The 13,538-nt window shown below is 43.3% G+C and overlaps 1 protein-coding gene across 1 annotated transcript in view; it reads right to left on the bottom strand.

Annotated features, from left to right (window-relative positions):
* APLP2 (amyloid beta precursor like protein 2) overlaps nt 1-9,354 on the bottom strand; it is a 70,355-nt gene extending 61,001 nt beyond the window's left edge. Inside the window, 1 exon segment of the mRNA XM_037505641.2 lies at nt 9,197-9,354. Coding sequence (XP_037361538.1) covers nt 9,197-9,301 — 105 coding nt within the window. The 5' untranslated portion in view covers nt 9,302-9,354.
* Between the last annotated feature and the right edge of the window lie 4,184 nt (nt 9,355-13,538).

Below are 13,538 nucleotides of genomic sequence, written 5' to 3'. Positions count from 1 at the left end.
CTATTTACAATAGCATTTAAAAAAAACCAAATACCTGTGAATAAATCTAACACCAGATGTGACATACAAGACTGCTGCAGAAAACTGTAGAACACTGGGGGTAATTTAGAGAGTACCTGAATAAAGGTATATGCCATGTTTCTGCAGTGGAACACTCCACATTAGAAAAATGTCAATTTTCTCCAATTGAACTACACTCAATGCAATTCCAAGCACAATTCCAACAGCTGGCTGTTTTGGGTTCAATGTGGCAGATGTATATGGAAAGAACAGGGCCACAGCATAGCCAAGACACTACTGCAGAAAACGAAGGTGAAAGGGTTTGCTCTAGTAGATATAAAATCTAATTAAGAAAGTAGTTACAGGCTCCCTGATGGCACAGCAGTTAAAGACACAGTGTTATCGGATCTCCCCTAGTGGCGCAGCGGTTGAGCTCTGGGTTGCGAGGCTGCCCGCAGCCTCTGCAGCGCCAGTTCAATCCCGGCCACCAGCGAGGGTCCCACAAAAAAGACACAGTGTTATCAAACTATCGCCAGACACTTCCAACATGAGTTCGATCCCCAGCCAGGGAGCTAACCCACATGGCACCACAGACCTCTCCTGTCTTGCTCACTGCTCCCCTCAGCAGTGCATATTTCAGTACATCTGCCTGTTCTGCACCCCACTGTCTCTGATGAATCCTCTCACCCCCACACATACCTCTGACCTACACCCCAGTTCTTGTATGCATAAATAAATCTTAAAAAAAAAAGTAGCTACTAAGAGAAATGGATTAGATACAAGGATAGAAATGAAACTAAAAGGATGAAGAAAGTCCAAAATCAGCCTCACCTATACAGAGATATTAATATGGAAGGTGGTATAGTGGCAGAAGGGAAAGGATGACCTTGACGGTAAATCGTGCAAGCTGGATAGCCATATGGTACAAGCTAGATATCCACATGGAAAAGATAAAAATAATAATTAAAAAAAAACAGTATTTCACTTCTACACAAAAATCAGTTTCAGACAAACTGCAACTCCAAATGTGACAGGCAAAACAAAAAGCTCTAATAGAAAATAACTTCAACCCCTAAAGGTAAGAAAAGAAATTGTCGTATAGGACACAAAAAGCACATACCGTAATTTTCTTAATGGATATTAGACATCAAAATTAAGAACTTATTCAAAAAACATTGAGAATGAAAGGACAAGTCAGAGAGAAAACAGCATTTTCTCAATAACCACACGCTGGTTAACATCCCAGGTATTTGTCAACAGCAGAACCAACTGTGATTTCTTCAAGGAATACTATTCAGCAATGGAAATGAAAGAACCACAGCTGCATTCAACAATACAGGACTCAGAAACAGTGCAGTGAAAGAGGCCAGGTAAGAATACATAATGAGAGAGCCATTTCCAGAAAGCTACAAAGCAGAAAAAATTTGGAGTTTAGGAATGCCTGGATGGTAAAAGAAAAGCAAAAGTAATGACCATAAAAGTCAGGGAAATAGTTACTGGGAGGTAGGAATGAGGGAGATGGGAACTTTCTGGTTTTTGACCTTGGCAGCGGTTATACAAGTATCTGTTTTATGAAAATACACTGAGCTACAAGTCTTTTTCTTTTGTGCATTTGGCACGTACCTTTTGTGTATTTTTAAATTTAAAAAAGCACAAAACACTAAGGGTTGTCAGTGCAGGGCGGGGGGGGGGGCTGTAAGCATGCTCAGGATGTTTGGCAGTTTCCTGAGTATGGGGCTATCTTTACTTTCAGCTCAAGTATGTCAGCATTCTTACCTTCTTAAATCATTGTCAGATGCTCAAACAATGAACACTGCCCCGATGAACAAATATTTATTATAACTCTAAGAGCCTGAGCAAGTTTCTTCGGAATCCAAAGAGATAGAGGGTCTCTCTCAGCATGACAACATGAATGGGAATGCTGAAATTCCCAACTCAAAAGATTAAGAGTTACTTCTGCAAAGGAAAGTTAATGGCATGGGGAAAAGTTCAAATGAAGTCCTTAATCGTCAGGTTTTATTTCTGCATCTGTGATTTAGTTCTTTAAAAAAAAAAAAACTAAAGTATAGAAGAGTTAAAATTCAACAAAACTGGATGGTGAATATATGAGTATCTCTATTTACTATATTATGTTAGAAATATAACTAAAGGGAGTAAAGAGAATGCTACTGTTTCAGTCAAGGCACGTCAGTCTAGACAAATTGTAAAATATTCAAATACTTTTGTTTTTCACCACCACCATTAAATCCCACATTTTCTTCTCCACTAGGCTAAATATCTTCCTTAAAGCTCATCCATATTCAAGTCAAATATTTCATATTCTCCACCATGCAGCGATTCTGTTCCGGATGGTAATATCCCTCAACATGAAGTGCCAAGACCCTAATAAATGTGCTGTGTGAGAGGTTCTCTGATGTCTCAATTTCGCCAGCAAGCTTGTAACACAGAGATAGTTTAAGTAAAACTGAATGAGTTCTCTCTCTTTCCAACCAGTCCCCAAAGTGGACCTTGGGTTGTTATCTAAGGTCCACAGTCCTCTTTTAACAATCCACTCTAAAATCTTGGCCAACACCACTCCACTGGTCCCTTCTGGGTGTATGGTCTGGCTAGAAGTATCTGAAACAGTTCTGTCCACTAAGATTTGAGGGTTCTTTTGTGTGTGGACTTTGAGAACGATTTCTCTAGCCTTAAAGGTGATACACAAGAGTTCATTTCTTCTTCCTCTGGACCTTATCATACTATACCATGACCTCTGGGGACAGAGCAGCCATTGCACAATCACAGAGGTGCTCAGCTGAGGGAGAGGAGAAAGGGCTGATGATGCTCAATGAGCCATTCTCACAGGTGTCTGCTCCGAATGCTGAATAACCTTTCTCTGGCCAACAATCTTAACCCAGTCGTATTTATTTCTATGTCAACTTCTCCCTAATGTTTTGCCCACCCATTCCATCAGTGACTGTAATCCAATGCTGGTACGTGTTTCTCTTCCAAATAATCCTATACCCTGATTTTGATAAGACTCCTTGTTCTCCCTCACTCCCCTACATAGGATCTCTATGGAGGCCATTTTCTTAAAGTTGTCAAAATTAAAAGATAAAACACAAGCTCACTATTTCTTTTTTTAAATCTTGCATATTATATTAAAGGGCCTCCCTGGTGGCACAGGGTTTAAGTCTAAGTGCTATCAAGCTATTGCTAGTCACTGCAGCATGAGTTCAATCCCCTCAGCAGTGTATTTCAGTAGATCTACCTGTTCTGCTCCCCAATTTGTCTCTGGTGAATCCTTTCACCCCCCCCCCAACACTTCTGGCCTACACCCCAGTTCTTGTATGCGTAAATAAAAGTAAATCTTAAAAAAATATCTTGCATATTATATTAAAAAGCATTACAAGTTTTTTTTTTTTTTTTTTAAATCCATGGGGAAGGTAAAAGGCCAAGTCCCCTCCCTGTAATCATATCCCGCAAAGATAACCACTGTCCACAATTTGGTATATACTGGTTCATAATCTATTGTAATGTCTACGAAATTTGCTTCTTTCAAAGAAAATATTCACGGCATGTGGTTTCCAGTGGGAAAGAGAGGTAGACAAGAGTAAAAAGAAATATGCAACCAAAAGACAAACATTATGAAACACCTTGGAAAGCAAAATCAACCTAGGACTTGAGGGATAGCTCCATGGCCTGGCACTGCTGCATGATCTGACAACTAAGGCCTCTCCCCCTTTTAGGTGGATGAGAATCCACTAGGCTGTTCGGGACTTACATGATGCACCTAAATGATTTCTGTTTGCTGGAGTTCTGTTTTGTTTTTCTCCACTCACACATAAGAAATCATCTGGGAGCATTTGAAAATGAGAATCCCAGATGTACTCAATGAAAATCTCTGGAGGTGGGACCTAGAAATCACAATCAAGTACATCTTGTAGAATTAAAAAGCATTATGCATATTTGTGTTTACTATCGCACTGTTTAGCATTAACCTCCTCCTAGCAGTGGCTCAGTAAACAACGTAGGATGAGTAACAAATGAACTCATATTTTAAAAATAGATTAGCTATTTAAAAAGATTTCATTAAAAAAATTCATGATTCTTACTTAACAAAAATTTTCTTAGTAAAAATAATTACTAGTTGTACTTGACAAAAGACTGGAACCCACTTCTATCTAATGTACCTACATGGTTCACTTTTCATCTTAGGTCATAAATCAGGCACATACACTGCACTAAATTTAACTGCCAAGGAATCTAGTTTATTTCACTAAAAATCAACTCATGAAAATTAGGTATTAGGCAATCTTGAATTCTCTCTAATAGAGCCCTCCAAAGAAAAAATTACTATACAAAGATTTACTCCGACACTTTATCACACAGAAAATTATTTTCTTTCAGTAGTTCATTTTAAGACAATTCAAAATAATTTTTAGGAGTCAGCTTCAATATGAAATATATGCCACTTTTAGAAAATAGTATGTATCTGATCAATTTGAAGAATATATACCACCAAAATGTTTACAGTGCAAATTTCCTTAGAAAATGACTTCAGGGCCTCCATAATGGCGCAAGGGGTTAAGAAGCCAACTATGAAACTATCCACAGCTACTGCAGCACAAGTTCGATCCCTGGCCAGGGAGCTACCCACATGGCACAGTAGACCTCTCCTGACCTCTCCTTCTCCCCTCAGCAGTGCATTTCAGTAGATCTGCCTGTTCTGCTCCCCACTCTGTCTCTGGTGAATCCTCTCAACCCCCAACACCTCTGGCCTGTACCCCAGTTCTTGTATGTATAAATATATAAATCTTTAAAAAGAAAATGATTTCAGATTTCCCATTTTACCATTTAATCTGTATTTTTTATTTTTACAATGAATATGTAGTACATACATAATTTTTTGTCTGTCTTTTTTTTTTTTGGTTTTATTTTGCATGCTGTAAAATTTTTTTTCTTCCATTTAAAAAAAAAAAAAGCGCAAAAGCCTGAGAATTCAGCAAGGGAGAAAAAAGAATCACAAACGATTTTTAAGTTTTGATTTTCCCAAAGTCAAACAGTATTAAGTTAAAAATATGATTTTTATATTTGGGAAAAATTAATAACCCTTCACATACTACTGTCAAAAATTCTAAAGCTCTTTAGCTCTAAAAATGACTGGTTTTCAGAAGAGCTTAAAAGAAACTTCTCTGAAGAGGAAATGCAAATGGAACAGCATATGAAAAAATGTTCAAACATCACTTGTCATAGGGAAATGCAAATCAAAACTACCATGAGATAACATCTTACACCTGAAATGGCACATATTAAAAAAAGACTTAGAACAACAAATTTGCGAGGTGTGAGAAAAGGAATCTTCTGCACTGTTGTGTGGAGTGCAAACTGGTCCAACCACGTGGAAAGCTGTGTGAGAGATTTCTGGACCTACTAAACATAGAGCTTCATATGACCAGCAATCCACTCCTAATATTACCCAAAGGACACAGAAACATCAATTAAGAACATGCACCCCTATGTTATATAGCACACTGTTACAATAGCTAAGCTTTGGAAACAACCCAAATGCCCAAAATAGATGACTGGATCAAGAAGATGTGGTAATATATACCATGGGAATTTACTTCAGCATTCAAAAAAGATAAAACATGCAATTTGCAACATGGATGGCGCTGGAAGGATCATGCTCAGCGAAATAAGCAAAAAGAAAAGGAAAAATACCGGATGGTCTCACTCATAGCAGAATCTAGAAAAACTTAAATAATGGACCAGGAAAATGAAAAACTATAAGAAAGTGAAAAATCAAAATCAACAAAAAACATGAACCAGAGACACTTTTAGGGGCGGGAGGGAGGATTGATGGGTCAAGAATGGGGAGCAATTGTATGGGGAATATAACAATAAAATTTATTAAAAAAAAAAAAAAAAAAAAAAATAAAAATGACTGTTTTGAATGCTAGAGAGGATAGGTATTGGATCAAATGACAAAATGAATACAGACAGTAGATCTGATCAAAGTATTGCATCAATGTTAAATTTCTTAAGTTGATAACTACAAAGTTATATAAGACAGTGCCGTTGGTGCCTAGCATATATACACTGAAATTTTCAGAAGTTAACGGTATGATGTAGGCAACTTACTCTCAAAGCTTAGCAAAAATATTTATAATTGATGATAAAGTAAGGATTGACTGGGGAAATGTGAACAATTGGCAAATCTGAGTAAAGGGTAAGAGTTGTACAATTTTTGCTTAAACCTGAATTTCTAAATAAAAATTTTAACTGAAAAAACAGGAAAAAATATTCATAAATTTTCCTAAAAAACACTGAAGATCATATTAAACCACCTCCACGCAAGACTATTTTGAGGGGAAAAACAGCAATAAAATGTGCTAATAAAACCATCCATGCAGTCCCGACTTCACACAAGACATTAGCTCTGTGTGTAGTAGAAGTGTAATGTGAATCATAATGTAGTACTTTTTAGCAGCCACATTAAAAATTAAGACAGGTTAAATTAATATAAGATTTTTTGCTTATCCAATGTCTGAGATGTTTTCATTTCAATATATTTCAACATAAAGTTGATGATATATTTTACAATTTTTTCCCTAGAAATCTCCAAAACCTGGTGTGCATTTTACACATCTCAATTCAGATGCTAAATTTTCATAGGAAATACTTGATCTGTATGTACATTTCATAAACTGTACAGCTGAAGTGGTAGATTCACATAATCAAGTTGTTTCATAGTTAAGTTTCCAATCACTGAAGTATCAGTTTTTAATTAATTAAAATTAAATAAAATGGGAAATTTATTCCTCACTCAAACTAGCCACACTGCAAGCTCAGAAGTCACATGTGGTAATTCTATGAGACAGTTCGGCTTTAAGATGAAACAAATTCCCTCTAGGAAAGAAAGACCTGATTGATAAAGCTTATATTTATCAAAAGACCTTTAGTAGTTCCGACAAAATGATGATATTCCCATCCTATAAATACCCTGTAAAATCACAATATTCCTACCAAAAGCCTTAGTAGCTCAACAAGTCAAAACCAGTTGGAAATGCTAACGTAAAGCAGGCTTTAGCCTCAGTCTCGGTTGTCACACTTTTGAGTTTCCTGAAATTGGCTATCAAATGGCCCAGTTACTTTTAAAGTGGCGGAATAAACTGCAATCCTGGCTCTCAGAAGCCTCCATGTCCATTGTACAGCATGCAGAGTTTCCACATAATACTGTCTGAGAATCCCAAATGGGAGCATGCACCCAAAAGAACTTGTCTCATATATAAAAGAGGAAGTGGCTCTAAGAACAGAGGTGTTTTTTTCTTTTTAAACAGGTGTAAGAGATTAACTCAGTCAACACCAAGGAACACTAAAGATTCGCCAATCAATAATTCTGTGCCAAGCAACGTGATCAGGGATTTGGCTAGAATCCCTTTGGCTCATCTCAATGGGGACCTTCCCAAAGACATCCTGATTTAGGCCATTCTCTGAATTAAGGTTTAAGGTGTCATTTTCCTGACAAATAAAACCAAATTATATACACATGAATAAAATTCTGCCTAATTGGCAAAAGGAAAAACCATTTGAAAGATAATTTAGTTGAGCATGGCAAAAATATAGTTCCAAAAATCAGAAGTAACCAGAAAATGCTATTTTAGAGAATTAAAATTCTCTGGTCTAGCCATTCTGATCTAGCTTGCTTTCACCCCACATCCTATCTGGGATCAGAGAGACAAATCTAACCATTGTGTACAGACTACAATTACCATAATCTGAAAGCACGTATATGTAAACATTAACTATCTCTATTTAAGACTTCTCTTCTCTTCCCCTAAAGAATCCTACAGCTTTAAGCAGAATGAATACAAACATTTTAAGCCATTCCACCGGGCTTTCGTCCTAGATTTATTTTACCCGTGGAAGTATCTAAACATTCTGTAGAACACATTCTAACTTGGGGTTTTTCTTAGAAAGTGCTCAGTCAACGCCTATGTAATCAAATCCAGATTCACTTCTCCCTGAAATTAACTAAATACGCAGAAATCAATTGTCGTTTCAAAACAGTGAGGCGGGAAAAGAAAGAAACTACACCGGCAAATACATTCCTGCTCCTACAATTCAAGCACTATGTCCAGAATGCCAGTCAACAGAGAAGTGTCGGTACAGCGGCGGCTTCCAGGGCACACTGCACAACCCACAGGGACCCCAGCACGCCTGCCTGCTCCCCCAACCTGAACTCCAGCCAACCACCCAGGAATCCAGGCCACTTAACCGCCTCGCAGCACAAAGATGTTTACGGGGTGATCAGGTGCAGCACAACTACTTAATCCTGACACCAAAAAAGTACGATCAAACAAGAGTTTTCACTACGCATTCACGCGTACCTTCCCTCGCAGAAATCCCCTACAAAAGGCAGCAAACACAAGCGTGGGACGGGGGCTGGGGTAGTTCCCCCTTGTTTACTAGACTTGGGCAAACAGCTCCATGTAGCAATTCCTCCGCAGGGCTTGGTGCCAGGGCTGTGGATCCACTGGAGAGGGAGGACAGAGGAAGGAGGCTGCAGGCACACCCGCTGCTGGTGCAGGAGCTGCCTCGCCGCGCAGCCCGAGCGTCGCTCGCCCCAGAAGCGCAGCTCTCCGCCAAGGGCCGAGCCGGGAAGCCTGCGCGCCCACAGCCAGAACCTCCTCGCCAACAAAGGCTGCGTCTACCGCTCCAGGTGGGGAGCGCACCCCGTGTGCGGGGAGCGCGCTGCCCCCCTCAGCCCCGGGGTTGGGGTCTGCGTGGGGCCGCCCCAGGGTCCGGAGCCGCGGAGAGCCCGCGGGGCCGCAGGGCGCAGTGGCAGAGTCTCGCTTTGTCCCGGGGGAGGGCGGGGTGGGCGTCGGAGGCGCGCGGGGTCCCCAGGGGGATGTGGCGGCGCCGCGGGTGGGATGGGGGCTGGGGCGCCCCCCGATGCCTTTCATTTGGCCTCTGCGGCGGCGGAGGCAGCCCGACCTCCAGCGCTAAGCACTGCGCCAAGCAGGGCGCGCGGGAGGGCGGGCGCGCGGGCGGGGGAGGGCGCGCCGGACCCGCCGCAGCGCCGGACCCCCAGCCCCTCCACCCCCGCGCCGCGCCCCCAGTCCGGTCCGCCCGGGCCCCGCCGGCCGGCCCGCAGGCCGCGCTCCCACGGCCGGCGACACAGCCCCCGCTCCGGCGCGCTCCCGGTCCCCACCTCGATGTAGCCGGCCAGCGCCGCGGCGGGCGCGGTGAGCCCGAGCAGCAGCAGGATGAGGAGCTTGCCCGTGGCCGCGGCGGCCGCAGTCCCAGTGGCCGCCATGTCTCGCCGGGTCGCGCTGGCGCTCGGCTCTCACGCTCACCCGCACGGTCCGGAGCGTCCACCACCGCGACCCAGAAGCGTCTGAAGCCCGTTCGCCGCCGCCCCGGGGGGTTTTACACCAACCGGAACTGACTTCACAGAACCACGCCCTCCTTCTCCGGCCTCCAATGCCGGCCCGCGGAGCCGCCCCGAGACACCGCCCCCTGTTCCACCAAGAGCCAATCAGGATGCAGAAGAGCCGGCTCCTCGCGCCCGCCCAGTCCCGCGCCCCCTCCAGGCCCCGCCTCCGGCGCTGGCGGCCCCGCCCCCTGTGGGGACCCTGCGGCCGTGAGGCGCGGGGTGTGCGCGGCGGGGCGCCCGAGCCGCGGTTCCGCCCGGTGGCTGGAGCTCGCGGCGGCCCCCGGCTCCCGGCGCCGCTCGGTGTGCGCGCTGCGCTAGTCTGTCCGCCTGCAGCCTCCAGATACAGCCACGCCCCGCTCCCTCCACCCTGCGGCTATTTTTCAGATTCCTTTGGGTGCCGCCCTCTTTTTTGGTTCTGAAAATGGTTTTATTAAAAACAAGATGAATGGTTCCGAGCCCGGGCAGGTTTGCAGAAGGTTTCCCCGAGGCTGGGAAAGTTCTAAGCGAGACAGTCTTCCCTCTCTCCCGACCCCTGTGCACGGCGCGCCCCTTGCCAGGGAGCGCGGCTACTAGCCCTGTCCTCGCCTGTGCCGCGCGGGGTTTGCACACTTGACCCCGACTTTCCAGGCCTCGACCTTCCCCTTCTCTCCTGTGGCCACTCTAACCAGAGAGCGTTGCTTCCCGCTGGAGACCTATAAAGACCACGTTACCTTAAAGCCCAGGTTTCCTTCCTCGTGTGTTTTAGGAAAAGATCATTTTTCTTTCTTCTTCAGTTTCTGATCACTAGCAGGAGACCTGCCTCGCTCTGCCTTCTTGCTCCACCACGGCGTTTGCACTTGCACTGAGGAAATGTTCTCCTGCCCCATTTCACAACTGATCCGGCCTCCCCGGGCAGGGGCTAAACTGGCTTTGTTTCCTTTCAAAAGCTGGCTGATTTATGTACCACCCTTTGCAGAGCACTGGCTAGACCCTTTAGGTTTAACCAAATAAAGAGAGGACAGGAACTCTACCGTGCAAAAAGGAGGAGATGGTGTACATAGAAAATGAAATTTTACTCAGTGGCATGTCCATTTCCCGTCTTTAAACTGACCCAGCCCCATTCCCCAAAGACAACTTGGGCATTCCCATTACAGAGCTCTTCCTATGTCTGCAACGTCCTTTCTCCAAAATCTACCTGTTGGAAACATTTTCTTTCTTCCTCTGCTCAACCAGATGTAAGGTCATCGTGTCTGTAACCCTAGGGTGCTGTTTCCTGTCATGTCACTTGCCCCTTCAGTCATCTCCATACCTCTCTCACGCTGCTGCCCAGCCTGGTATTTCATACTGCAGAGCCCCTCCCAGTGGAGACCCCACACATGGTCCTGCAGTGTTACCTAACCCAGTTATGTTGGGTTCTGGCGTAGTTCTGGAACTGTTGCTGCTGATTGCATTGTGTCCTCCCCAAAGTTCCCGTATGTTGATCCCCATAGTGTGATGGCGTTTGGAGAAGGGGCCTTAGGGAGGTAATTAGGCCTAGATGAGGTCACAAGGCAGGAAGAGACCAAAGAGCTTGCACTCCACCCAGCACCCCACCCAGCACTGTGTGGACACTGTGAGGAGGCCAGGAAGACAGCCCTCTTCCCCTTGACCAAATCAGCCAGTCCTATGATCTTGGACTTCCCAGCCTCCAAAATTGTGGGAAATAAATTCTGTCGCTCCAGCCACCGAGTCTGTGGTAGTTTGTTATGGCAGCCAGAGCTCGCTAAGGCAGCTGGGTGAGTCCCTTTGTCATGTGGACTCTTTCCTTCTGTGTCAAGTGTGAATATTAAAAACCTGTCTCACTTCACCAATTTGTGTGAACCAATAAAAAGTGAATACACAGTAGCGAGAAGCACACGCTGACTCAGATAGAAGGGGTAAAAGAAGGATGCAGGGACATGTCACAGGTACCTGTTCCTCCTAGGAAAGTGTGTATGGAAACTAGCAGTGAGCACAAGTCCCAGTTCTGTTGGGGAGCTTTGTGTGAGTCATGTAGTCCCTCTGCCACAAAATCAGGGCCTTGAACTCAGGTAGTTCTAATTTTCAGTGAATCTAAATGCTGAGAGAAAAGCAAATGAGATTATCTGACTTCAGAGCAGCAGCCCAAGCAGCCAGGGTGAGGTAGTTAGCTTGCTAATTGCTCCCAAGTCAGGGTGTTTTCTAAAGCAAATAAGTTGTATAAAAAGGCAAATTCCTAAACTCTACCTCAGAAATTCTGATTTACTTAAGTAAAGGTAACATAAGAGAGTCAGGTTTCTTTTTTAGGACTTTCCAGAGGGTTCTAATCCTCTAGCACTTTGGAGAGCTTGATTCTTAAATATCATGGACCAGTTTAAAAAGAAAAAACGTATAAAAATTGGAATAGTTCATGAAAAATGACCCATTTTTTCCAAATTAAACATTAAAGGAAGACACAACTGTGTAGTATCACCATCATTTCATTTTTAAAAAGAACATTTAACAAAAACAAAAAGTAAGACTGTTTGTAATTGTAAAATTTTTTAAAATTAGGTACAATGTAAGTTTCTGACAACCCCGTTGCCTTTGTTTTTCTCATTACAGGTCAGAATGATGAACACTTTATAATGGAATAGGCCTGATCTAACACAGATCTTGAAATATTGCAGTATAGGAATAAATGTCTGAGCTTTGGGTTATTTTACCAGTAGCCTTTAAATATGCCAGCCCCAGAGTGTATTCTTCCACTACCACCCTAGCCCCTTTCATGGCTGACTCAATATTTAACACCTGGTTCAAGCAGCACCTACTCAAGGTTTTCCGCTCTTGGGCCTCCCTGGTGGCGCAAGGGGTTAAGATGTAATCTTTGAAGGTGTCCGCAGCCTCTGCAGCAAGAGTTTGATACCCCAGGGGCCAGCTACCCATTTGGCGCAACAGACCTCTCCTGACTCACCTGCTGCTCCCCTCAGCAGTGTACTTCAGTCAATCAGCCTGTTCTGTTCCCCACTCTATCTCTGGTGAGTCCTCTCACCACCACCCCCACCTCTGGCCTATACCCCAGTTCTTATATGTATAAATAAATAAATCTTTTTTTAAAAAGTTTTCTGCTCTTCCCCTTCTCTGTGGCTGAGTTAGTACACATCCTTTGTGCCCCATATATGTTCTGTACACACCTCTCAGTCTATTTGTAAATTAAATACTAATCATTTAGTTTCTTTACTGTCTTCTTAATTACACCAGAGTCCCTTAAGGAGAGGGGAACATGTTTTGTTCATCTCTGTACCTCCAAAATCTAGCATAGTGGTTGTACTTAACAGGCATTCAAAAAACATTTGTTGAGTGAAACCATAACTAAGAGCTTGACAATCTAGCAGAGAGGATGAAACTTGTACATGTGTAAGTATAGCACTAGATAGAAAGTCATAAATAGCCTAAGAGGAGAATTACCTAATTATTTTAGGGAATTAAGAGGAGGAAGTTAGTTACATCTGGTGAGGACATCCGGTAAGGATCAGAGAGATTACATCTGAGATTTCCCGGGAATATACACAGGATGTGCATGTATGGTGTTCAGGAAGATGAGACGTATGGGGGAATACTGTGAGCAAAGGAATAGTGCTGAAAAACCACGAGGCATGTAAAAGAAAAGGGAAGTAGTCAATTGAAGCAGAGGGTTTGTAATTAAAAAGTAAAGGTGTACTGTTTGCTGGGTTTATCTAAAAATATTGAGGTGCTATCGAAATCTTTGGACAAAGAGAATTAGATTGGCTTTTAGGCAAATGAGTGTGATTACCATCTGATGAATGAACTATAACCTAGGAGTCTAGTTGGTCTAGTGTGATATTGGGGGAAAAGTGAAGATGAGCAAAACTGAGATGCAGTGGAATTGGAAAGGAAACAGTGCAAAAGGTACTACCCCAAGAGTAGTGAAGGAGGAGAAGAAGCACGAAAAGAACCTTGTGCCCGAACATGGCACCTGAGAGAATGTGAAATGTTTGATGTCATTGCCAGAAATGCAGAAAAAATGAGAAGACTATGGAGATGGAAGGAGAGTGGGAGATAATGAAATGTCATCAAAATCTCCAGCATGACATGCATAGCAATTACATGGGGGAAAGCTCATAGATTGGAATTAGAATTA

Source organism: Talpa occidentalis, unplaced genomic scaffold (assembly GCF_014898055.3).
Source record: "Talpa occidentalis isolate TD23 unplaced genomic scaffold, MPIMG_talOcc4v2.1 talOcc4.12, whole genome shotgun sequence".
Classification (NCBI taxonomy): domain Eukaryota; kingdom Metazoa; phylum Chordata; class Mammalia; order Eulipotyphla; family Talpidae; genus Talpa; species Talpa occidentalis.
This window is presented reverse-complemented; position numbering and strand designations above follow the sequence as displayed.